The sequence below is a fragment of the Rissa tridactyla genome, chromosome 3 (genome assembly GCF_028500815.1).
Source record: "Rissa tridactyla isolate bRisTri1 chromosome 3, bRisTri1.patW.cur.20221130, whole genome shotgun sequence".
Classification (NCBI taxonomy): domain Eukaryota; kingdom Metazoa; phylum Chordata; class Aves; order Charadriiformes; family Laridae; genus Rissa; species Rissa tridactyla.
The window spans coordinates 70,210,891-70,236,412 of NC_071468.1; the positions used below are offsets into that span (position 1 = coordinate 70,210,891).

Here is a 25,522-nt window from a genome sequence, read left to right on the forward strand (position 1 = left end):
GAGTCTCCTTATGAACGAAAACCTGAATGAAAGTTTCCTGGGATGTGTTAGTGAAAACCATGCTTAATTGCTCAGTCTTCCTGTTGAAAAAGCATTGACTGAAATATTTTCACCTTGGTGTGAGGTGTAGAACCTCATGTTCATCTGAAGCCAAAACTCGGCATGAAGAAAACACGAGATAATTCAATCAAATGAGACCTTGAAATATTTTGTGAGCATATTCCTATTTTATCCAGCTCTAGGTTCAAAGAATAAAAGTTTTTCTTGGCTATTGAGGTTATTCTCTTTCCTTCAAATGGGCTTCTAAAATAAAACTGAGACCAATGAACTAGCGATGTATGAAAAATTCTTGGATTCCAAATCACAATTTAATTCATTCCTTTGATTTAAAAAGAGTAATAATTTTTCATATCCCATTGCATTGATCACTTTTCATTAATTATTATGGGTATTATAATAGCACAGGAATATATGCTTCTTTTGTGCTAGGTGCTGTGCAAAGATGTAGTCCAAATTTTTCCAGCTCTCAAGAGGTTTTACTCTTAAAAGGCAAGGCAAACTGATAACGCAGGAGAAAGAGTTATGCAGGGGTGAATGCCAGCTATTCAAGGTCAGTGTCAGTCTTTGGCTGGGATGGTGGATGAAAAGAAAAGAAAGGTAACAATTAAACTGTATACATTTTTTAGAAAATACCATAGTCAGCTATAACCTTGAATGCACATTTAAAAATAACTCTAAATATTTCGTGCCAGAAAGCTTTGATTGGCACGCTGTTTGCATTTGCAGGAACCATTGCATGCTGGATTACAGCCCTTCAAAGAGTGGGACTCGTAGCTTTCAGTGTGAAATTCTGTGTACACGCCCATTGTTAAGGCACATTTCTTTGAAAAATTAATACCCTGCAGAAAAGTTGCAGATGAAAGACATCTATTTAAATGGTTCCTTGCCTTGAAAAAACATGGTACTGAACCTCATATTCTTTTTCTTCCCCCTTCCCCTTCATTTCTGATTATTTTCTGGGAGAGCCAACAGGTGAAATCCCAACAGCAGGTAAATACTACGTTTGTCTGTTATGTCTTATTGTCTTATGGAAAGAATTAATGAGCGTATCAGTGTTGATGAATACATATTGTTCATCAACAATGAACAATGCTGATGTAAAGCAGCAACAGTGAACTGACAGCATTGCAGCTATGCAGTTCTCTACCAAAAACTGCTCTGATCATCTGATATGTGTTATTTTCACTGTTCATCTTCTGCAGCAGGTTTTGGTGAGCTAGGCACAGGTGATCAGCACTGAACAAGCCAGTGTTAATCAGATAACACATGCACCAGAAGGCATTGAACGAAGTGTTATCACAACTGGTTGGGCGATATGAAGTGAAAATGAACAATTCAAAGGCAGCCTGCCAGTTTTCTGCTGTAGTCAAGAGGGAATACTGAAATGGGCTCAGATGTCTGAAGCGATACACCTTACTTAATTTTAATCTGCTTTGTTGAATGCAGTCACAGACCAAACGTCTGTGTTTGCGGGTTGGGGAAAAGGATGCTGGAAAAAAAAAAGCACATGTTCTACGTGTATGTACAATTAGAGAAAATAAACTAAATAAAATAAATCAGAATCTTCTACTGCAGGACTTCTGGGTGCTCACGTTTGTTGGTTCTAAAAGTCCATTTAGCTCTATATACTGGGGTTGGGGTTTTTTTTGTTTGTTTATTTGTTTCATATGATTGAGATTGCTCCTGGGAAAGAGTGTAAAAACGAGGCAATAGGCAGAGGGATCCTTCCCTGATGCATTTTGGGAACCAATAATTAGAAATTCTGACAGTAGTTAGGGAATTACAGAATTCTAGTGCCTGAAGCCTTTAGCAGGAGTTTCCAAACTACTCTGCAATTTCCAATGACTCTTCAGACAGCTGAGACCTGCTACTGCCACTAACGGTACCAGCCACTGTTGTAATATTAGATGCATTGTATACATGCCATGAGACACATTTACTACAGTTATTATTCCAGGGAAATTACTAAGGCAATTCATTTTGTGCAACGTACTTAACGCCAAGAGCCCCATATTTCTGCTACCTGTCACTTAATATTGTTTCCTTGCAAATTTTTCTAGCCTTGAAAAAAACAAAGACAGCTAAAGAAAGAGAAGGTAGGAATTTACTCTGTGTGTGCCTATATATGTAGAAGATCAAAATAAAAATAGTATGAGATTACAATTTTGCATATATTGCTATTTGAAACAAACCCCTTAAAGATGTGTGTTAATTTTCAAAGGACTATATTTGAAAACTCTAGGTAATGATCTATTTACTATTCAATTTGCCAACCTTGAACTGTGTTATTTTTTCCTTGCTAGAAAAAACAATTGAGAAGAAACATCTGAAAGATGAAAAAAGCAAAGGTAATAAAGGGATGAAAATCTCTGCCAACAGCAATGAAAATGCAAACGTTATTTTTTTTCATGGGATTGGAAAATGGAGCTTTGTTAGTCTTTCTGTGTATGTGCAAGTAAGCCAGAGTGATGAAATTGTGCATAAATCCCCAGTAATACAACATCTGGTGGCCCCTTTGCACGTGAGTGTCAAGGATTAGATAGGCACATCCAATCTGGCCACAGCGGTGCCCTGCCTCTGACCCTCCCTGGCTGGGGCAGCATTAGCCTGGCTGCAGGGTCCTTCAGCACTGTATCCGCAGAAGAGGGGATTAGTAATCCCCATTTAGTCTGCTGCTAAACTCCCAACGAGGTATTGCAAAGCTCATCTCCATAGCCTGTGTGATGCTTTAGATCGCCAGCTTCCTATTGTAACATAACTACATTGATAACAAGAAGCACCTTTTACACGTAAGAGGTACTTCATGGTCACTTATATTCTGATTTACCTGTTGGACACAGCACTGCCTTGATTGTTTCCCTACAGTAATATGCAGACAGGGAAAAGTTTTCTGCTATACCTCTGAATGTAATTAATAGTAACATGTTACACTAATTTATTAAGTTAGGTGTCTAAGACATAAATGTCTTCTCTTCATTGGTTAAAGAGAGTGACTTGCACATAAACACTATATTGAAGTCCTGCAACCTCAAAGGATACCAGTTAGTTGGGCTGGTGAAAGTTTCCTAAACTAGTATCTAGAAGGAGTTTGCTTCTATGGTCTTACTACATAAAATTTATACGTTTAAATAGTTTACTAGAAAAGTCACGTTTAAAATAAATCTGGTTTATAGAGATTCCAATTTGTGAGTTAATTCCAAGAGACTAGCATGGTGCTTATTGAAATTTATTTAAATATTTTAGCCTGAAACTGAAGATTAATTTATCATTTTGTTCTTTAGGAGTCCCACCGGTAAAAGAAGCTCCACGACATCACAACCTGACAACAGGTACACAATTTCCTTTTACTGTAAAGGAACTTCCTTTTCCTTTCCAAAATTTTCCTTTTTGTTTTTCATGTTTTGGTTGGGGGTTTTGTTTGTTTGGATTTGGTTGGGGTTTTTTTGTAAAGGAGATCACACTTGCAATCTTTTCACACCTCTCATTCAAGTCTAGGGGACAAGATGTGAGGCAAGTCTAGGCAACAAGAAGTAAATCAAACCCATGAATATTGTTCCTGTGGAGAATGATTTGCTCAAATGGTATTGCTTTACCACCTTCCTAAACTTTTAAACATAAATTCAGCTAATTACTTTATAAACTAAGTGGGCTGTAATTAATTTGGCAGTGCACTGTTTATGCTCCTCATAGAAAATCTGTTCCATAACAAAACCACATAAGGAGAAACGTGTTCAATTTATTTTCTCTGACATTAATAAACATTGTCTCCCATAAAAGTGTGCCCACCACCCCAACCCACCCTGAAAAAAAGGTGAATAAGGTGGGGCATCTTAGGAGGAATTGTCCCTGCATTGTGTTATCAGTTAGCTCCATGTTTTTCATAGCTTACAGTAAAAATAAAAATATATTCCAGATTCTTGTCTAGTATAAGTTAATTCCCATGACTTAAGTGAAACTGCACTGATTCGTGACAGAAAAGGATCAAAAACTTTAATCTCACTTATGAGGTGCAACTGGTTTACACAGAAAACATGAACTAAATATTAATATGGATTGTCCAGTGCAATTTTTTTATCTTAAACTACTGAGGAAAAAATTTTACTGTTAATCATCCAGACTGTCTTGTTGTATATGATTTTTTTACCTTTTTTACTATAAGTAGAATGCTTTAGAGTCCTATATACATGATATAAAATGTGTAATATATGTGTAGTTATATAAATCTATGTATTTAGAAATATGTATTTTTCCATAGGTATAGGTATAAACTTACAATATTTGAAGAATAATAAAAAAGGTAGCTAAATATAAAAGTACAGAACAATCTGACACCAAGGAAGAAAAAATGCAAAATAAATGCTAAGATCAAGCATCCACATGTTAGCATGTTTATTCGTATGAAAATATTTGCACGTGGAGCTCACACAATCTTGTTGTATAAGGGCAACGACATTTACATATAAGAATAGCTTAGCTTTTTTTTTTAATCTCTTTTTTTTTAATCAGGAACACAAAGTTATAGAGTTAGTTATAGACTTTAATTCCTTTTAGTGATTTTGTTGTTAACTGAGAGATGCAGAAGGTAGAATCTATGCTAGCAAAAAGTTATTATTAGTTTATTAATATAGAATTCATATAGATCAAGTAGTGCTAATCATAATAATCATAATAAGTAACCAGTAAGTTAAAGCACATAGTTTGCCAGGAGAGAAAAGAATTTCCTTACAGAGCAAAATTCCAAATTCAGTGTAAAACAGGAATGCACTAAACTTGTTTGTCAGTGGACTTTCTCCTGCACATCACACTCTGGCAAAGTTTACATCATTCAAAAACTGTGTTACTGTGGCTTTCATTTACAGTAATTGTTATGATTCGTCAACTTAATTCTACATTGTAATTGTGCAATTATTCATGAGTGGATGTTTCCCAGATCATAAGCAGCTCTGTGCAAACAGTTCTTCATAACTGGCTTTGCAAACAGAGCTTACTATGTAAATAGTTTCAAACTATTCTTTGTCCACTAAAAAGAATAAGTTAGTTTTCAGGCAATGGATGAGAGGTTTACAGAAGAACATCAAAGTGATTTCTCTTTATGAATGTTGTTCTTTGGTATTTGCTCAAATTGAGAATTTAAAAGTTGAGACCAAATCCTAGGTGATGTACGCTTGAGTTGGAACTTGATAGCTTTTGCCTATTCTGTTTGCAGATGAAGCCAGTGCATTGTCACCAGTGCATTGAATACTAATACTTTTCGCTGATAAATGGAAGTATAGAAGGATTTATACATTCTGAGATAATCTAAAAATTTAAATAGTAAATCTTTCAGCTTTGAAAAACTGAATAGAGTAGATTCCCATGTTCTTAGATTTTGATCAGTTCTTCAGCCTTTCCCTGATATTAAAAAGCAATCAGATGACGAAAAATAAGCAATTTAAAAAGCTGTATAAATCTTCAATTTTAGAATGCTCCACATTTAAACAGAATTTTAAACAGTACTGTACCTTTCATAAACAATGGTGATATGTGCAGTAGACATTAAATGTCACTCCCCTGTATGCTGCAAGCAATTAGAATTCTTTCCCCTTCTTTCTCCTGTCCTAAATGTCAAAATTGACACTTGGACTCAGACTGAAACTTACCTACACAAAAAACCGGGAATTCTTGGAACTCCATTTTTTTCCTTCTACCTTATAACGAATGTATTTGCAAGCTCACAGAAGCAGAGTTTTTGACTCCTGGTGTAAAGTTTGAGGAGTGTACGAATTCAACTCCGTGGTGAGGACTAGCTACCATACCCTGAATGAACAGTTGGATGCTTTCATATAAGTCCTAGTTTGTTTCAAGGCTTGTACCAGAGTATGAAAATCTAGATTAATCAAAAGGTGATTATGTTTATTGCAATTACCTTGCAACTGTCCTCATGGCTGAAAACTCAGGAAGCAACATGTATTGCATTTGCCATACAGTGAGCTGAAGAGGTTGATGGTTTTAGTGTGCTGCTATCTAACGCCACAGATGTGCAAATGTGGCAGAAATAGAGAGAGGCTGTGATGGAAGAGAATGAAAAGGGAAAAATAATGAGATTGATACTAATCCTGCATAAATTTCCTTGTTAAATTAGAGAAACGTGTGGATTATTCTCACGGTTAAGAGAAATCAAACTAGTTATGCTATCTTCCATGTTAATAGATGTGTTGTAAATAGACTTATGTAATTCATGCATCTACCCTTGTACATTATGAGAGCTTTAAAGCTTTCTTGCACATGAGAGTTTCTATACTTACTGCCTATTCAAAGAAGTTGTAACTCTGGGAAAACTAAGATTATTATTAAGCAGAGTTGGAACACCGTTTATATGAACATATTATGCTAGCACTTTTATGAAACAAAGCATTTCTCAGCTAAATTTTTCCTCTGCTTCTGCAGTGATAGAGAGCAATACAGTTTCTCAGATGTTTTCTAGCATAAAGAGGAATCATTTCATCATATTATCAACAAAAGGTATTCAATGGAACATAGTGATCACCACATGAAGACCTCCATTACTCAAGTGGATGAATTCATTACATGTCTGTATTACCACGTGGTGATTGGTGTATTACTGTAAAGTTGTTTTATTGCTTTGCAATTTCTGTCTTCCTGTAACATATTTTCCAATGCAAAGGCGATTTCCAAATCTGCAAAAGCAGAAAGTTCTATTTAATGTGAGATTTGATAAGAGAGACATTTGAGACACTATCAAGGATGTTCCTCAGTGCTGGGGGAACATAAACTTGTTAGCAGTGCAATATGTAAGATTTTTTCCTTGCATCATTATTTTGAAAGAGAATGAGACCACTTTCCTTTATTTTTTCCTTGGTTCTGAAGCATTTGAAGACTTTGGAGGAAAATATGATCTTTTTTCTTTATTCTGAAATTATAGTTTTTGTCAATTTCATCAAGTACAAACATATTGGTCCTGTTCTATAAAACAGAAGCATTGAACTACTTTAAAAATAGTGCACAATATTCAAAAGAGAAGGTAAGAAAGAGCTTCATCAGTGCAGGACAGGTAGCTCTCATCTATAGATAGGTGATGAACTGCAGATACTCTATTTTCTATTCTCCTTGCTGCCCGGAGAGTCTGTGTATCCCAGATGGCTGACGGTTCTGGTATTCTGTCAGCAGTTTCTTCCAGAACTTCAGCTGCATAAACTCATACTCCTGAAGCTTGCTCTTTGAATGCAACTAGATCAAAGAAGCTGAAGAATAACGTTGCGGAGAAAAGATATTATGTCTTTTCACAAAAATAGAAATATAGATCAAGGAAGGGACCATTAACTGTAACAGTTGTGTCTCTGAAAGTAATAATGAAAACAGTAGTAGAGATTAATCTTTTTTTTTTTCTCACCAGAATTCAGCAATAAATCACTCATATTAATTTCGTATTTTCTGAACATAAAGAAGTGTGCCATTGGCTGGAAAATAATAGAAGGAGCTGGCACTCTGAGAAGTTCTGTGCTCATTCATTTACAAAACCTGTGTCTATGCGGGATATTCTCATTCAGTAAGATTTTCCAGGGTGCTCATCACTCTGCGGTAGAAGCGCTCAGCATGAGAGCAGGATGAGCTGCGCGTTATGGCTGTTTGCAAGAGGGTCCGTGTAGAACAGCCTCCATTCCGTGGGTACCCATGAATGTCTCAACATTTCATGTTTGTTACAATTGTGAGGACCAAGGTTGCATATGCAGGCTTTCCAACAACTAACTCGGTGTTAGTCATTCCACTATTCTGAAGTTGACTTTTAAAGAAATACTTGGAGACTAATTCTCAGCAGGCTTGTCTAAGTGGAGACATGGAGGAATACTGTGCATTAACAAGAGGTGTATGCTTAAAGAGCTCAGTTAAACAGTGCTAAATGCTTGAGTGTCACTTATTAAGAACTAAGGTGACCCTGATTTAATTAATTTTAACCTATTTTGAAATTGGATTGATGAAAATTTCACTAAGGCTGTTTTAATTCTAAATGAGTGCCCACGTAACAATTTTATATGACCTAATTAATCCATTTTTAAAGTTAACTTGAATTAATCTTCCTGATGGTTCCTAGATAGAAAAGCCATAGAAGGGAGAAAGATCAGCCATGTTGTGTAGCTAGGTAAAATGAAAGCTTTATGGTCTGGTCTGATCCTGAATAAATCTCTCTGGAAAAATTCTTACAGATTGCAATAAGTTTTGAAACTCAAAATCTGTAAATACACACCACAAATGAGAAAAATACATGAGGTTTTATGTCAATTACAAGCTTATAGAGGGCCTCTCAGCATAGTGACATTGTAATCTAAATTACGAATTACAGACATTCTATTTAAATCCCAAAGGGTAAGTTTTATCTTTTGAAACAAAGAACTTCATGGAGAGAATCTAGAAGCTCTTTGGGTTCCTGCTGTGTCTTCTACAGAGGGGCATCTATCCCTGGCTTTAAACTAATCTCCTTTTTTACCTTTGGCTGTATTTGGTAATTCCATTACCTTACCATGAGTTTATTTGTTGTCAAGATTTTTTTACACATAGGAATTACTGAGATTGATTCTCAATCAGCTTTGCATTATGACGAGAGTTACTTGGACTCAGTTTAAAGACCACCTCCCCAATAAGCAATCGTAAGTTTTCACAGTTACCAACAAAGTGACAAAAGTAGGGTTGATTCAGTTCAATTTTTACGTACCATCTAAACATTACCTACATGTTAAGAGCACTTGAATTTTACTAGCTCAGTCTTCAAGACTGAGAACATTTTCTTATTATTATGCAAACTTCAGCTGTGCCACAACCGTGAAAACACTTTACAGACCCCACTGATAGACTCTCATTTAAAAGGTGTAAGAGAGAAATCCTGAAGATTAACAAGCAGAGAGAGCCCTTGACAATCAACAGTGAAAACCACTCTTACGAATATAAGGTCAGACCCAAAACATTATTTTTGAAGATTTTAGTGTCCCAAACAGTCTGTTGAATATGTTCCATAAAGCTTAAAGTTTCTACATCCGTAAGGCACCTTCTCATGCAAGCACAGATTTTTTTGGCCCATATATTCCTGTTTTTGAAACAGGGAAAACTGCCGGCCTAGTGCACAGTTCCTACAAAAACTTCATTAGGATCCAGAAACTTGATTAACAATTCCTGTCTGACAGACATGCTTTGAGTACAACTAACCTGGCAGCAACATCAGGCCCTTGACAAAATGCACCTATAATTACTTTGCTTTCAAAATGGTGGTGACAGTGATATTTCCTCTATACCTGTGTAATCATTGTGCACTCTCCAAGGGATTTAGCTGACACTCTTTCAGAGCCTTCTTCACCTGGAGAGACTCAACTTTATACCTTCTGCTTCCCAGGAGGGCACTAGGGCTACTGAGTTACAGAATAATACGGGTGGAACACCAGCTGCCTGTTCCTCTTGAATTTGCATAATTCCAGACCCATTAATACAAGAGCCATTGGTACTGGAGATTAATAGACAAGATTTCTCGATTTGATACAAAGGTCTGTTTCTGCTTCAAAACCCCTTTACATAAAATACTTCAAAACGGCTACTGGGAAAAATTTAGAAATAATTCTTGACTAATTCTTATACTATCAGGCACCTCTGGTAGTGGAGGGATATTTCCTGTTGTCATCGGAGAGCTGGTTTGTGAACATGACCTCAAACGTAGGTGCTGTCATTCAACCTAAATCTCGTTCAAGGTGTCCAAAGTCCACTCTAAGTCTTGGCCCACAAACATTATTCAGTCTCTCACATTATACTTGATAATGTCCCCTCTGAGCTTGGAATGGTTGTTTACATCAAAAGGGAACAAGCAAAATTCTACCAGGGAATACACTAAGGGAAACCTCAGAGTCCAGAGAGAGATCCCAGAAATAGAAGGATCTTTGGCAAAAAAATGAGTTAGAGGATCAGCAAAAGTTGAAAACAGACAAGATAATCAAAATTTGGTGTTTTTTACAATTAATTAATGAATTAATTATTTCTCATGTTAAGTCTAAAAATGATTTTCCTAGCAAATTATTAGAGAAACACTTATTTTTCTGTAAACATAGGGATAAATTAGTCTAACTAAACAACATATAAGGGTCGCAGCCTATAGAAAAGAAGACTATGAAAAAAAATATGTTTAGCATGCTGGTTTAGATGCAGTAATAAGAGTCTGTTTTGCCTATCTTTGCAAAATGAATCCAATTAGTAATGGTATTTACTCCTGTTGGACAATGATTTCATTCCCTTTCTCTTAACTGGGTCAAAACATTTTGCTAAAATTAAACTAAGTGGCTCCCAGCATTTATAAATGTACACTAAATTTGTGCCAAGTCAAATGAAAAAAAAAGGAAAAAAAAATCTCAGTATAAGGCTATGAATGATTTTGCCACAAATGAAACATCAATATCTAGTATCTTAATGTTTCTCATTGTTAAGTTGGTTTTGCCCTTTAATTTGACTGTTGTATCTTCTTAAATCACACTGAAAAAAAAGAGAAGAAAAGTAAATATTATGTATTTCCATGACATATTTCGTGGAAGGAAAGGTCGGTACAAAATGTAATTCTTCAAGAGTTTTCCAAGTCAGAGATTATTTATCTCAGTTTCAGATAAATGGCCATTTTCTTCAAATCCCTCTTGAACTTTAGGAAAGTAATTCCTCTAATGCCATATTCCTTCTCTTCTAATGGGCACATTGCTTAGAGGACAGAACAACTGTCTTACTTGTTTATCGACATAGATTTCACTTTTAAACATTTATCAACAGAAAAACAGGCAGCCTGATGTTGGAGTGAGTTCATGTTTCCAGGTTGCCATCAGTATAGTCAAATCCAGTGGACATATGGTAATTATGTGATGCAATTCCTTATTAGTGAGACCAGAACTGGCAGCAGATGCTCTGAAATACTTTAAAGAAGCCAGCCTACTGAGCTCCTACAGTTTCTTTCTGTTTTAACTTGTTCCTACAACTGTGCAAATTCAGAGCGGGGAAGACATTCTAATTTAGCTTCATCTTTTATTGTAAGTAGCACACAGGCACGGATCCAATCCTCCTAATCATAGACGCTTAAATAAGGGCATCTTTGCACAAGTTCTATGGTCAGTGAGAGAGCAACTTCTCCAATGGGTTACTCATCCCTTGGAAATTTGAGTTGCCTCCTAGCATTACTTCATGCGGCAAGAGATAAATCCAGAAGGTTGCTCCTCCAGTGTCTGATGTTAAGCAGGATGAATTTAGGCATATCAGGGTTTGTCAGTAGCATAGTTCAAGTCTTTTCCTCGAGTTTTTATTGTCATAAAGAAGTGCTGCTGCTCCTAACATAAAAATTCTCACTAGGGAAGATAAATATGTACACATAATGCTACATGCATCCAAAAAAACCCACCCTTTATTTAATAAAGATTTCAGTTTGAATAACCAAAATGAAGAAAGCGCTTGTATCATTCAAACATCAGCTTCGCTTTGATTAGTTGTTTAACTGCCTTATCATTCACTGTTTCTCTCCTCTCCCTTTCCTTCCCCTTCCTTCCTTTTCCCTCCTATCTCCATCCCATGCCTTCACAGCTGAATAAATATTTGGTATTAACTTCCATTTATTTGGTATCCATCCTTGTTAACATAATAAGATCCCTGATTGTTTTTACCTTCTTCTTTGGTTTTATATGTTTTAAATGTGTTCGTATGTAAGTTTTAAACCAATCTTTTAATGACTGGTAGTTCATTAGAAACAATGATTTTAATGCAATATATTGTAATTACATTAGTTGAACATGCTGGCCATAAGAATGAGTCGACAGAGACCATGCCACGTCAACATGCCTAAGGTACATGATCAACACACAGTGCATCCTACCAAGATACTCTTATTGTTTATTGAGCAATAGCAATAAAATCCAATTCTATATTGCTGTCCACCAAATACCACTGTAGTCTCATGTAATTATCATTGCAGACTGTGAATAAATCCAACAGACTATAATAGTCTTTGGATCAGGTCTGCATTAATTTTTTGGTCCCTCTTAAATATCGTTCTTTCATTCATTCATTTGCTCCAGTGTTTCACTAAGAAAACATATCATGCCAGCTTCGAAAGCTCAATGCTAGCAAAATTGTAAAGCCTGTGTGCTCTGATCATTGCTATGCTTTGTTGGAAATGTCTGTATTACCACATATGTGTCGTACTGTTACATCTTGCATGGTTCTACTGTCTAACAAAAAGAAATTTTTAATGAATTTTGGGGGAATATCACACTTTGGAGATATTCACACATTTACGTGAGAGTTTCGTGGTTTGTGTGCGGTGACCATAACATGGAATATAACACTTTTTCTCTAAACATACAGCTTATTTATCCACTAAGCCTTCTTACTAGACAATGCAAGAGCCAGTTAGCAAAATACAGATTTTTTTGTTCCCTTAAATGATTGTTAGGTGTCATCTATCGCATTCAAGTGGAAAGACAGAAATATTAAATTTCACCTTTTATTGCGGAAATTGGTTTTGTTAGAATAAAGATCTCATTCATTGAGCTTTGTTGTTATGTTTCAAAAAGAGCACTGACTTTGATAAGTAATAAATCACAACCGGTTTTAACCAGTTCTCATCTTGGGATCTTATACGTGTTTTTACCCTGGTGATTTTTTCCCCCTTCTAATGACATTAAATATGACCAGAGTGACCTCCTGGCACTATTGATCCGATACATTTACAATACGTTTTATACCAAGAAAGCATTATTAAAGACATGTACTACTGACTTTGTACTGATACTATTTTTGTGACTCTGATTTAAACACTAATGAAGGCTAGTTTCTTTTGTGTATTTAGCAAATTTCCTGAGTTAGTTGGGACTACAGACACTCTTAAGAAATAGAGCAATCTTCTGGGTGTTATTTGCTCATTGTTGAGCATGATTTTTGAAAGGATGTGTATTTACTCTTTTAAAATATAACTATTTTACCTTCTCCAGACCTTGCAGTTCCACGGTGCTTGAAAAGGAGCTGTTAAGGAGAACGTGCAATCTGAGTTCTCATGGCTGTAGTAACAATGTTGTTGCTAGTATTTAACTCTGCTACTCAAACAGCTTTGGTACTTGTTTATTAAATAACTTATTATCTGACAGTTCCCCTGCTAAAATGGATGTGAAAACTTGGATGGTGTTTGCAAAGATGAGCAATTATTGCATTATATCACAGACACTTTGAAAGTAGCTTTAAGGGATGTTTTCTGACCATTCTTCTTTTTCTTTCCTTATTCAAGACAGGAAATAAGATGTGAAAGTAGTATCCTCATGGGACAATTTCTTTTTTCCCTTTACTGTCTACACATTGTCTATACAATGCTAGAAAAATGTCATTTTAAGGGGATGTTTTAGCTATATAGAATGGACTTAAAGTGGTACTGATATTACTTGCACGTGTGTAATGGACATTTCTCCTCTTCTTTTCCTCCCTCCTCTTTCCCATTAAGCATTTTACTTCCTGAGAATGGCAGTAGTGTGACTGTACAGCATGCTCAATAATAAGAAAGGAGCTGAAAAGATTTATCCAAAAAAGATAAATCTAATTAACCGTGTTGTTTTGAATAGCCAGTATCTAAACATGAACCATATCATGAATTTAAGAAAACACAGGCCCTCAGCATTCACCTTTGCTATTCAGTGAAATGGGACTTAATTAAATGTCAGTTACACAGTGCATCTAAGCACAAAGACTTAGATACTTGGATTTGAAAATGTGAAGGCAAAACGTGATATTTAGCAAGGGTTCCACGCTACAACTCTTCCCCATCCACCCCTGTGCTTTCTCCTGTCAGTTTGTCATAGTGTAAATTTACTGAATAGTGAAGGGAAAGAGCCCAAATTATTTGATAGGGAAAGAAGCAGAGCAAGGAAGAAAATACCTGCTTTTCTTCTTCACCCTTCTGTAAGCATAAAAAAGTTCAGCTCCCTAGTCATTGGAACAAGTTTTCTTTGTTCTTGCGTGGTTGAGTTTTGATTGCTGAACCAAAACACAGCATGTGCATTCCTGAGAAGCCATCAGAAAGAAATGAGAAAAATTGTTAATACTTTCCTCCTGCTTATAATTGGTTACCAATTAGTTGTTTCTAATGCTATGATTGCCTGAATTTTTGTGCTTTGTTGAATTGTTGAATTCTATTAGGAAAGCCTCTAAGTGAAGAAATTTTATTCAAACTAGAAAACATCGTTGATAAAAATTGTTTCCTCACATATTCTCTGTAATTTTTCCCTAATAACCAAACTTTTGTTGCTAAAAGCTCTTACTTTTTAATGAATATTTTATTTGGTGGCTTGCTTTAAAAACAGCTATCTGAGCTTTGTAGAAATGGGACTTTAACCAGTATGACAAGTAAACAGGAACACATTTACATTCTTAGAATTAGTAAATTTTATTCCTCTCTGAATTTTCTACCCCCTTTCCTTATAAGATTAATTTTAAAGAAGACTGTAGTGAAAAAATGCATTTATTTATTTATTTATTTATTTGTATGACCATAATTCCTTGCACAAAACTCCCATTGAGTAGGCACTTGAATGGTAGTTTGGCACTTTGAATTAGTCTTCTCCAAAATGATACTAAGTCATATTAACTCAGGAGAAGCTTTCATGAAAATTATCACAAGGTCCCTGGACATCCTTGGATTTAAACATGTTCCCAACTAGACTGCATGGAGCTAAAGGGGGAAATGAAAAGTGCTTTTCCTTTTTAGCCCCTGAATTACCAGTTCCCTAACCAGACATTGCTTAAGTGTAGCTAGAGCCTATCATCCTTTGGAAATTGTGGATCAAGGCATTGGAAGCCAAGCTCTTTTCCAGTGTCCCAGAACCTTGAATTTTAAGGTCCATCACGCCTGTAAGGATGGAGTGCCCTCATATTCATCAGTTTTCTTGAAGAACTAAATCAGCTAGATGAGCATAGAAACAATTCCAAAATAGACTGCTTAGAGTGTAGGGATCTATTAAGGCGTAAATATGCAGGATGAAAATGAACAAGTCAGTGCTTACCTAGCACTGAGTTTTATAGTCTCTTCCACTACAGGGTTCATTTAATTAGCTGACAGATGCTTAATAGTCTCTGTCCTGGTGACTGAGCTTCTCATGAAAATCTTTCTCTGTCCAGATTTGTCACAGACCCCTGGTAGAGGACCCCTTGATTCCCTTTGGAAAGGAAAGCATGGAAGGTTCTTCTGGTTATCTATTCAGATTTAAAACTCTTCTCTTCCCCAGCAATTCCTTAACCCTTCTCTCAGCTGCAAGAGATTTTGGATCTTATTATAACTTCATCAGTGTCTGCTTTCTCATGCTTTGGAAATGTAAATGGCTGAGTGTGAACCTCTCTGCTCAGACAGTAAATAAAGACTGTTAAACCAGTATAAGCCACCATAAGGCAAAAAACTGTAACCACCTGCTAAGCAATATTCAAACCTGAGGGTGAGGCTTTCTCGTACATTGATTCTAATGTTCTATACAGATTCACAGAAATTGATGATTTATGCTACATACAGATGGATTTAACTCCTCACTGCCTCTGTCAGGGACGAGACACAGAGTAATCAGTCTATTTGGGTTGATAAAGGACTTGTGGATGTCACCATAATAGTATCTGTAGGGGATATGACAGTTATGGATACTTTGAAAGTTAGATCTCATTCTGGGATGTGTTTGGACTTCAGTGTGCCTGTCTGCTGGTTCTCAGCCAAGTCAATTCTGCTGGTATGTTTGCCTTATATGAATATATGGAAATTGAACATCATCTAAAATCACTGTTTTACTGTTCCAGCAATCTTACGGCTTTGGGATTCTCTTTGCTCTCTAGTGTCTCGTCCCTTATTGGGACTTGTGTCATCTAGTTGCCTTTTACCTATTACCTGTTACCTTTTTCATTCAGTACTCTTAATGAGAACAATTAAGAACAAATAGTATGTCATTTGCATTCTAGCTCATTTTAAAAAATCATAAATCATTTAAAAGATTTCTCTCTTTTCGTGAGAGAAAAAAATGCCTATATCTTTCACAAAGTGAAAGACAAAGAAGCAAATACTCCCTCCTCCAGCCTTTCAGAAATGAACTTGTCTTAGATATCAGATGTCCTTATATAACAGCTTTGGTTATAATTTGTTCAAAAAATATTTCTGCAATTTTCCAGTATTGACTTTTATTTTGTTTCCTTAGTAGTACTTATAAGGGAAATTTAACTAATATACTAATTCTCATAAACTACATTCTAAACAGAAGCATGAGGCCAGGTATAACCCTTTTTTTTTGTCTCAGCTAAGCTGACAAAAGTGTTAAACCACATATTTTGCTCTTACTGTTCATCTTTTTTTGGTAACATTTGCCCTGAAGATATGAGACAATACATGCAAAGTGAGAACCCACTTCAGATTAAAAGACATGTTCTGTATTCACATTGAATGTGGGAATTGCGAAGGCACAATGGGATGCATTTATAGTCTTATTTGCATGCCAAAATTCCAATTGTTCTCCTGGCTATGGCTTGTATCGTAACACTGTTGCAGATTCTGATACAGACACAGTTCTAGGGGTTGGTGTTTTTTGAATGAAGTTTTTATCTGTGTATTTTGCAGATGAGGTTTGCATGATAAAGCAGCCTAAGAAGGGCAACATGAAAGGGAAATAGTGAAAAAACACATAGCAAAAAGTGTCATTCTGAAACCATTTCCTCCTGCATAGACTTACTAAATGGGCAGCTAACTTTGTTTTACTTAACAAGTTAGAATATGCTAAAGACAGACCATTCAGTTTACAGAAAGTGTAAATCTCATCGTCAATAAAGAAGACAGATAATAAATAAATAAATAATAAAACAGACATTTACAATATGTCTGTTTCAAAGCTCTGGTTGCTTGATTAGATAAAACATAAGAGCGAGTGCACATTCAAAAGGAGATCGAGTGCACTCTCAGCAAGTTTACAGATGAGACAAAGCTGTGTGGTGTGGTGGATATGCCTGAGCAATGGGATGCCATCCAGAAGGACCTGGACAAGCTCAAGAAGTGGGCCCATGTGAGCATCATGAGGTTCAACAACACCAAGCGCACGGTCCTGCACCTGAGTTGGGGCAACTCCTGGTGTCAATACAGGGGATGAAGGGATTGAGAGCAGCCCTGAGGAGAAGAACATGGGGGTACTGGTGGATGAAAACCTGGACATGAGCCGATAGTGCATGCTCACATCCAAGAAGACCAACCATGTCTTGGTCTGCATCAAAAGAAGCGTGGCCAGCAGGTCAAGGGAGGTGATTCTGCCCATCTACTCCACTCTCGTGAGACCCCACCTGGAGTACTGTGGCTGGCTCTGGACCCCTCAGCACAGGAAAGAAATGGACCTGTTGGAGCAGGTCCAGAGGAGGGCTGAAATACCTGTCCTATGAGGACAGGCTGAGAGTGTTGGGGTTGTCCAGCCTAGAGAAGAGAAGGCTCTGGAAGCACCTTATTGCGGCCTTCCAGTACTTAAAGGGGGCCTACAGGAAAGATGGGGATAGAATTTTTAGCAGGGCCTGTTGAGATAGGACAGGGGGTAATGCCTTTAAACTAAAAGAGGGAAGATTTAAGCTAGATATAATAAAGAAATATTTTACAACTAGGGTGGTGAAACACTGGAACAGCTTTCCCAGGGAGGTGGTAGATGCCCCATCCCTGGGAACATTCAAGGCCAGGTTGGACGGGGCTCTGAGCAACCTGATCTAGTTGAAGATGTCCCTGCTCATTGCAGGGGGGTTGGACTAGATGACCTTTAAAGGTCTCTTCCAAGCCAAACTATTCTATGATTCTATGATATTAGCCAAACAACAGAGCTCACTTCACAACACTACAGGTATCTCAGAAATAATACAATCAAGGGTAATCTTTAGCACTACACATTCCAAATACACATAAATTTTAGACAGGTTTTTTTTCAAACAATTATTTTCTGTGCCGGTTTTTCAAATTCAGTATTACAGTCCACCGTAATTAGTTTGTGGCTGTTGGCCAAGTTGCAAAAATCTGAAAGTTTGCCCTTTCCCTTTTCCCTCCATGAATTTTGTGGCTTTTAACAATAGACTGTAAGTTCCAAGTGAAATGTTTGCAGTGGTCAGTACTACTGGTGATTTTAGAATGATTATCAGATAACAACTCTGGAAAACGCTGTGGTGTCAGGCATGCTATAATTACATGACATAAGCATCTTTAAAAGGCTTGTAAGTATGTAGATATATAAGTTGGTATGTATCAGGACTTTGTGAATGTATGTAACAAAAAAGATATTTTCTTTGCATTCTGATTGCATGTAAAATACAGGGGAGTTTAATCGTTTTTATTATCCTTAGGTAAACTATTAATTGGTATTTATTGGGGGTAGCAAGTGCACAATGCCCTACTTGCCTTCTTCAAAAAGAAGAGGGTTATTGACATTTTATTTTAATTTTTATATCCATAAGAGGAATATGCAGAAATAATTTCCATTTAAACAGAGAAAGGTGAGTTTTTAATTGGCAGCTTTCTTCCTGTAAGGTAGTTCTCTTTATCAAACTGGCACCAACTGGGAGTAAATTTTAGGGGGCTGTGTGTTTGGTTGTTTTGTTGGTTTTTCTAAGATCTGATTGAGAAGTCTCTGACAGAGTACTTTACTTTGGTAGGAAAATATTGGTTTTAATCGTACCGGGTCTTGTGGCAATATACTACTTTTAGTTAGTTTTACTCACAAAAATTACCTTGGTTCAAGGATGAACTAAGTCTATTTGTTGAAACTATAACATATCCCAGAAACTTTCTGGTCTTGCCCAAGCACCACTGTAAAACAGCCAACAGTAGAGGACATAGCACATCCACACCATGCACCTAGTCTGTGGCTTGTCAGGCCTCACAGGGAAACATTGGTCTGTCACGTTCAGGCTGTGAGCTCTAGTCACGGAAGTCACTTTGTCTTTGTTTTCTGAAGAAGTCTCAGATTCATCTCGAAGAGAAACATCAGAAATACTGAAAATTTGGGGAAAAAAATCGCTTCCTTTCTTAGATTTAGTGGAAAAGCAGTAAGCCATTTGCAGAAGGATCTGTTTTCCAACTCCATTTTCGAGTGCGCTTTTTAAATAACAAAGACTTAACCTTTGCGCGAATCAGCCAAGAAGACCACAGAGGATAATATAACTGGATTGAATAATCAAGCATTTCTGACGCACCACTCTGTGTTCCACCATTCACTGTGACTTGGCGGTCAATAAATAAACGCTGCACCTCAGTTTATAACACAGGGAGCCCTGGAGTCCATCTCAGTTCAGAACTGTCACAGGGAACGGCTAATTTTTTTAATATGGAATGAACAGCAGAGGAAAGAAAAAGGCATCAGAAAATCAATTGCATGAAAACTAACTTGTTTCAGATGCCACCATGCCTCCAATCATTTTCCCAAACACATAACTGACTAATACTTATCTTTTAAAACCTTGTCAGCGTTAATCTCAGAGTGCAAAACTCAGTTTTGGAATAAATTATGTCAATTCCATCTGTGCTAAAGTATGTTTTCTTGAAAGCTTTTAAAACATAATGGAAAAAACCGTGACTACACAGCCTAGTGCTCAAAAATTAAAAGGGAGAAAACCTCCCTGATTGTGAAAGACTAGGAAAGAGGTACTGTCATTTATTCATTTATTCAGAATAAAAGATAATTCATTTGAAACCTAATAAAATATGTCATTATCACTATTAGATATGAGTCCTCCTGGAACTCCTCAATGTATCTGAAAGTGGCTGTGAAATACAAAATCAGAAAATATATGTGTGAAGTTTGAGGACTTCCATTCAGCTATCCCAAAATGCAAATATTCTGGGAGAAATAGGACTGTAACATTGATAGGAATAATGGGTTTAAATATGAAATTGTCAATAATTTCTAATCTTGTGCTACATATATGTCTCATTGAGCCTTTTAGCTAAAACCTTGTTGACATGTGGAACCTGGCTTGTGATCACACTAGAGATTTGTGCTGTTATAACTCACTTAACGGAAATGAAATTACACAGATGTTTTCTGAAAGAACACGGAATGGACTCATGGCCCCAGTTTGGAAGCCATAGACATTAACCATCTCTCTTCCTTGTTTTCCTAGCTCCTGTCCGCTACTTTCAATGTGTCTTCCTAAATGGACCTAATGGATTTGGACTGCAATTTCCCACTAATCCCGCTTCGAACAAGGAAGAAAAGACTCACTCAAAGACTTCCAAGAGAAAGACAAGGAAACCAGGGCAGTAGAGAGACTGAGTTGTATGATCACTCACATTTTGCACTTTATCTTTTCTGCTGAGGTCCACAGTAGTTACAGTGGTATTTGTCATTGCAAGCGTGTGATCCACTTGGACACAGGTACCTGGAAAAAGTTTCCATGGGGCAGAGGCAAAACAAGCAGTAATGAACTGTGTTTGACAAAGGCAGAAATGTAAAAAAGTGCCCCGTTCCTCATGGAAAGGCTGCAATGCTAAGAAAGCGTTGGCCTGATGGTGTGTGTGAGCATGTGTGTGTGTGTTTTCCTGCCTCTTTTGCTCTCCTTGTTTTTCTTTACCTACCTGCTCAGCATTGAAGTGAGTCTGTTTTCCATTTAATCTTATCTAGGGAGTGAAAGGTTGAATATAGCTCTTATATCAGCAAGATTGCAAGACTACCTGCAATCCTAAATCATTTCTTCTTAACGTTCAATCAAACTGCTGACAGGAAAAAGCCTCACTAAGTCATGAAAATGTGCTCTGTGACTGGTGCTATTTTTATGTCTCATTGACCAGTGCAGCCTGAAGCTCACATTTGCGCTGAGCAGCTCAATATACCACCACTACGTTAGCTCCGCAAGTCACGTTAATGATGAATATTTCTATTTAACTCGAAGCAGTAGCAGCATGGTCCGTTTGCCCTGCCTGTTGGTGAAATACAATCCCTTCAGTTTCTAAAGCCCAAAGCGAGCAGAAAAAATGAAACAACACAGCAAAGTTGAGGAAAACCAGTGTTTTACCAACATGAAGAAAAAAACGAAGTCATTTTAGTACTTCTTCTACTTTTCTTCTGTGGGTTAATCGGGTTGACTTCCAGTGAAGGCCATGTAAATGGAGAATATACCAGCCAGCCATTTGTTATTAACATAAGTCAGATGAAAAGCTATGATGTGCGATGCCCCTCATGAAACTAAAGCAACCCAAATTTCCAGTGGGTAAACACGCCAATTTGATGCAATCTCAGATCATCAAAAAAGCAAGCAAACCAACCCAAAAAATTCAAACCAACAAACAGGAGCATATGAAATAATCCAAGTACCTGATTTTACTAGATGAAATGAAAGGACTTCCTCACAGCACAGTACTGTTGATATCTTATAGAGGAGAAATGGAAGTAGATATGCCAATCCTCAACATTCTTTTGTGCATTTCTGTAGAAATAATGGATTTGTTGCCTTAAGAAAGAGATGGGATGGCATTTGACCCATGTGAAGGCACATGTCTGAAAACTGCCATCTCAATTGTCTATGTGTCTGGCAGTGTAAATAGTCATATGTTTTTGCAAGCTGCTATGTGTTTGTATCTCCTTATTATATTTTTGCATTTAATTCGTGAAATGTACAGTGGTGATCTTAGTTATATAGTTACCTGGTGAAGCAGCATGGTACTCTTTGTACAACCCGGCTACTTGTAGAGTCTGATCACACCAGTAATTATATACTGCTTTTCTATTTTTAGCTTAGTTCAAGATAACAACAGCCCCTTCCCCCACCCGTCTCGCTGCCAACCTACTCTTACCTTAATCAAATAATCGACTCATGTGAATTTTGGACAACTGAGTCTTTGACAGGTTTATGCAATTCAGAAAGTTTTGTTGTTGCACTGCTGGGTCAGGTAGGTACTCTCTGATTACTGGTCATGACCTCAGGCGAACTGGGTTCTTGGCCTTAAAGCGCTCTCATATTGCACAGATCCTGTGCTGCAAAAACTGTCATTGCAACGAGCGGTCTAGACAGTGGTTTCTGGAAAAAGGTAGGAACAGATCCTGCTCTAGGAGTAGATCTCCCCACACAGGAGCACACTGCAGATAAAAGTGTTCATGGCGAATGCCTCCACCGTCACTGTGAAATCTGCTCTGGAGACAGAGCTATCGACAGAATAACAGAGTTTCATGGCAAAGTGACAATCTTTCGTTTTCTTTCAGTGGGACTTTTTATATTTCCAGTGACTTTTTTTCCTTCCCAATATGTGATTTTGTACATATTATTATGGATGTTATTTCCCTAGGTTTTTACTGTGAAACCTGTCTTAAAATGAGATTGTAACTTTCTGAAATTCAGTTAATTTAATTCAAGACTATATCTAATTCCAATAATCTGGACAAAATTTTAAGATACTATAAACTGTTATTTTTTCAGCTTCTTGCGGCAAAATAAATTTTGTTCATTATAGTTAGCCTTAACTTCCTATTTGAGTTGGGACATGACAAGAATATGTTCCAGATCTCATTTCCATAATGTTTAAATTAGGTATCTGAAAGCTTTGGAAATATAAGCAATTAATATCATTGAAAAAATTATATAAAACCAGTCATTTATTGTTGTTTCCTAAGCTCAGTGACTGCCTCGAAGAACAGAAGAAACAGGTCCGCTCTCAAAGTGGCAAGCATTTTTCTCTTTAAAACCATCTGGTAACTTAAAAAAAACTGAATTGCATGGTTTTACTCAAATTAGCCTGAAATATTGCAAAATCATATGCTGATTGTTATCCATTTTGGAAAATAAAGAATATAAACCTTGCTCCAATGGCTGTGATATGTTTCCCTGTGAATCCAAAAGTGGAGGACAAGGGTTTACATATGTAAGTTTTCTATCCCGGGTAAGTACATGCAAATCTTCTGAATATAAACATGCGGCATTTCTTACAATTAGGTGGGAAAAATAAATCATTCAACATTGTATTTATTCCTAATGAGCCTTTTGCAATACTTATCCTGGTTAGTCTTTTTACACACTTTGTGGATTACACTCTGACATACGAAAAGCTAAATTGTTACTGCAGTCATTCAAGGTAGGCCTTCATCTGTAGCCAAGTCACATATGTTCACCTAAGTAGTTACTTAAAATACAACGGCACAACCAATGCAGACAAACCTGCAATCTCCAGTGACTAGTCTGTAGTCCAGACAACTGGGAAAACAACCACCAAGAAACTGAGAGAGTGAAAATGGTGATATTCCACCACCACACACACACACACGAAACTATGTCATGCCTACATCAGCCCGAGTCTGCTTTGTCCCTGACAGTAATCAGCCTACCTGTCTTTATCTGGACTCACAAGCTTTCTTGTTCCTATTCTTCTTTCTTATTTTCTCCCCCTGAGGGAAGCAGTGAGCGAGCGGCTGGGCGTGAGTTCGGCTGGTAGCCACAGGTAACCCGCCACAGCTGGATGTGACACAGACCCTGCACACCTCCTACTAAATGGCAGCAAACTGCTATTTGTCCTACCTTTACACTTAGACCACAAGACAGAACACACATAACTTGTACATCGCCGCAAACCTTTAGCCCATTGATCCCCAACTCCAGAGCTGCACTGCTAGCTTTTTTATACACAGCCATTTACTACTTAGTACAGTCTCGTTTAGATGCCACGTTCCCTGCAGAAAACCTCTATGACACTGCGCTTTAATCCAACATAATACGAGAAGTGCAATAAACACAGTTGCAGAGGGCTTGCTTTATCTGCCAGGACATAGGCACTCAGGAGAGAAGCTGAAAGACTCTTCCCTTTCCTATCTCACTTAATGCTTTACTTCCACTGCAGCATCCCACTGTATAATCCACTCAGTATAGTGAGAAATGAGTGAAAGACTTACTCCCTTAGGGAGAACACTGGTTGTTTAAGCTGCTCTGGACTTAAGACAGTCAGCTGCTGACTGCGCACAGTTACATACCAGCAGTAACACTTCTTTCCAAGGATTCGAGATTTTGGAAGCCAAGAAAAAAGGAAAAGGGTAACATGAATGGTACTGGGACAAGGAGAAAGGGAAGGTGCGAGGGGCTGGTAAAAGAAAAAATAAGAGGAAATATCAAATGCCTTATCAGGATTCCTAGGTAGGAACTATGCATAAAAGAAAAATAATTTGGTAAAGATTCGGCTTTGAGAAGGTTATATTTCTGCCAGCTTTTAGTTCTCCAGAAGGAAGAAACACAAAGGCAAATGAAAATATGAAGCATGTGTTATTTATACACCTGAAAAGGTCACTCTACATCTAGCTTTCATACCATCCCTTTATCCTGAGTGGAGTTCTCCCAAAATTCCTAATTAGCCAAATCGTTAAGTAGTCATACTATTCACCTGTAGGCAAAACCTCCTTATACAGAGTGTACCTCTCAATGCAGAAGTCTTAGCCTTTTTAATTAAACAATGAAATAACATAAGCTTTTATGTTTTTTTCTCTTGGTTTATGGATTTCTCTGTATGCTTACTGTTTGTGATACAACCTCCACACAACAATCTGTTCTGCAGTGCCTGCATCTCAAGAACTGTGTTAGTTATTGCTGTAAATATTTCTCAGGAGTTTTCTTCAATTTCCAGTCATGTCTTTTATTGTGATAGAAATGAGTAAAATTTTTGGAACACAATGTTATTTTGCCTGGTCCAAAAGCTCAGTAACTTAATTTACTCAGCGGTGTTTCCTTTTAAAAAAGTATTGCAAAAAATTCAGTTTCCAGATAACGCCTTTATTATGTATGGGGAAAAAGGAGGTTCTGTTTTCCCAGTACTCACTAGATAAAATTTGTTTACAACTTTGAGCCCATTTCTTTGAATGAGTTGCTTATTTTCAAAGGGAAAAATATGTCCTTACTCAAATGACCAATGTGACCCTCTGTTCCCTTTGGTTTGGTTCTCGTTCTGTGTCAGGAAAAACCTAAGTGGTGTAATTTTCTATAGATTAAAGGATGCTCTCCCCACAGGCAAACTTCTTTCCAGATTTGTTTTTACCTGAAACCTTCTCCTAATTTTCTCTCAGAATATCTAATGGTAATAAGCATGCTCATATCCTAAACGTTTGGGTTTTGTCTCAGTTACGAATAGGAAATTGTACTAGGTAATATTGTCTGGTGTCTGAACGAGCAAATCACTGAATATGGTTAGTAGCGGAGGTAGTAAGCAGTTTCTTCCTGATAAGTGTGATATTTCCTCTCATAATTTAAAGGTTTCTCATTTTTTGTGCTAAATTTTGCTCAGAAATACCTTTATTCTCCCATCTACCCCATGCTAAGCTCCAGCGAGTAGAAAAAGCAAACATTCTTTGAAAACAAATGACCAAACTGAAAAATTGTAATTATGGTAAAGGGTAAACAGAAACACTTTAATCAGCTGCTTTTTCATTCTGCAGAGGGGCATTACAAAATTAAGGTCTTCCTGGTTTTGAAC

General features: G+C 37.1%; 1 protein-coding gene across 19 annotated transcripts in view; it reads left to right on the top strand.

Moving 5' to 3' along the window:
* TRDN (triadin) overlaps positions 1-22,881 on the top strand; it is a 236,903-nt gene extending 214,022 nt beyond the window's left edge. For 15 of the 19 annotated variants that reach the window (XM_054194837.1, XM_054194845.1, XM_054194850.1 and 12 more), the window contains 5 exons: positions 1,024-1,050; positions 2,121-2,156; positions 2,364-2,408; positions 3,342-3,389; positions 20,206-22,881. In XM_054194837.1, the coding sequence (XP_054050812.1) occupies positions 1,024-1,050; positions 2,121-2,156; positions 2,364-2,408; positions 3,342-3,389; positions 20,206-20,348 (299 nt within the window). In that variant the 3' untranslated portion in view covers positions 20,349-22,881. Of the gene's footprint in view, positions 1-1,023; positions 1,051-2,120; positions 2,157-2,363; positions 2,409-3,341; positions 3,390-11,843; positions 11,904-20,205 lie in introns of all 19 variants that reach the window. The other 4 variants (XM_054194835.1, XM_054194838.1, XM_054194847.1 and 1 more) reach the window with 2 other exon arrangements.
* Positions 22,882-25,522: the final 2,641 nt, after the last annotated feature.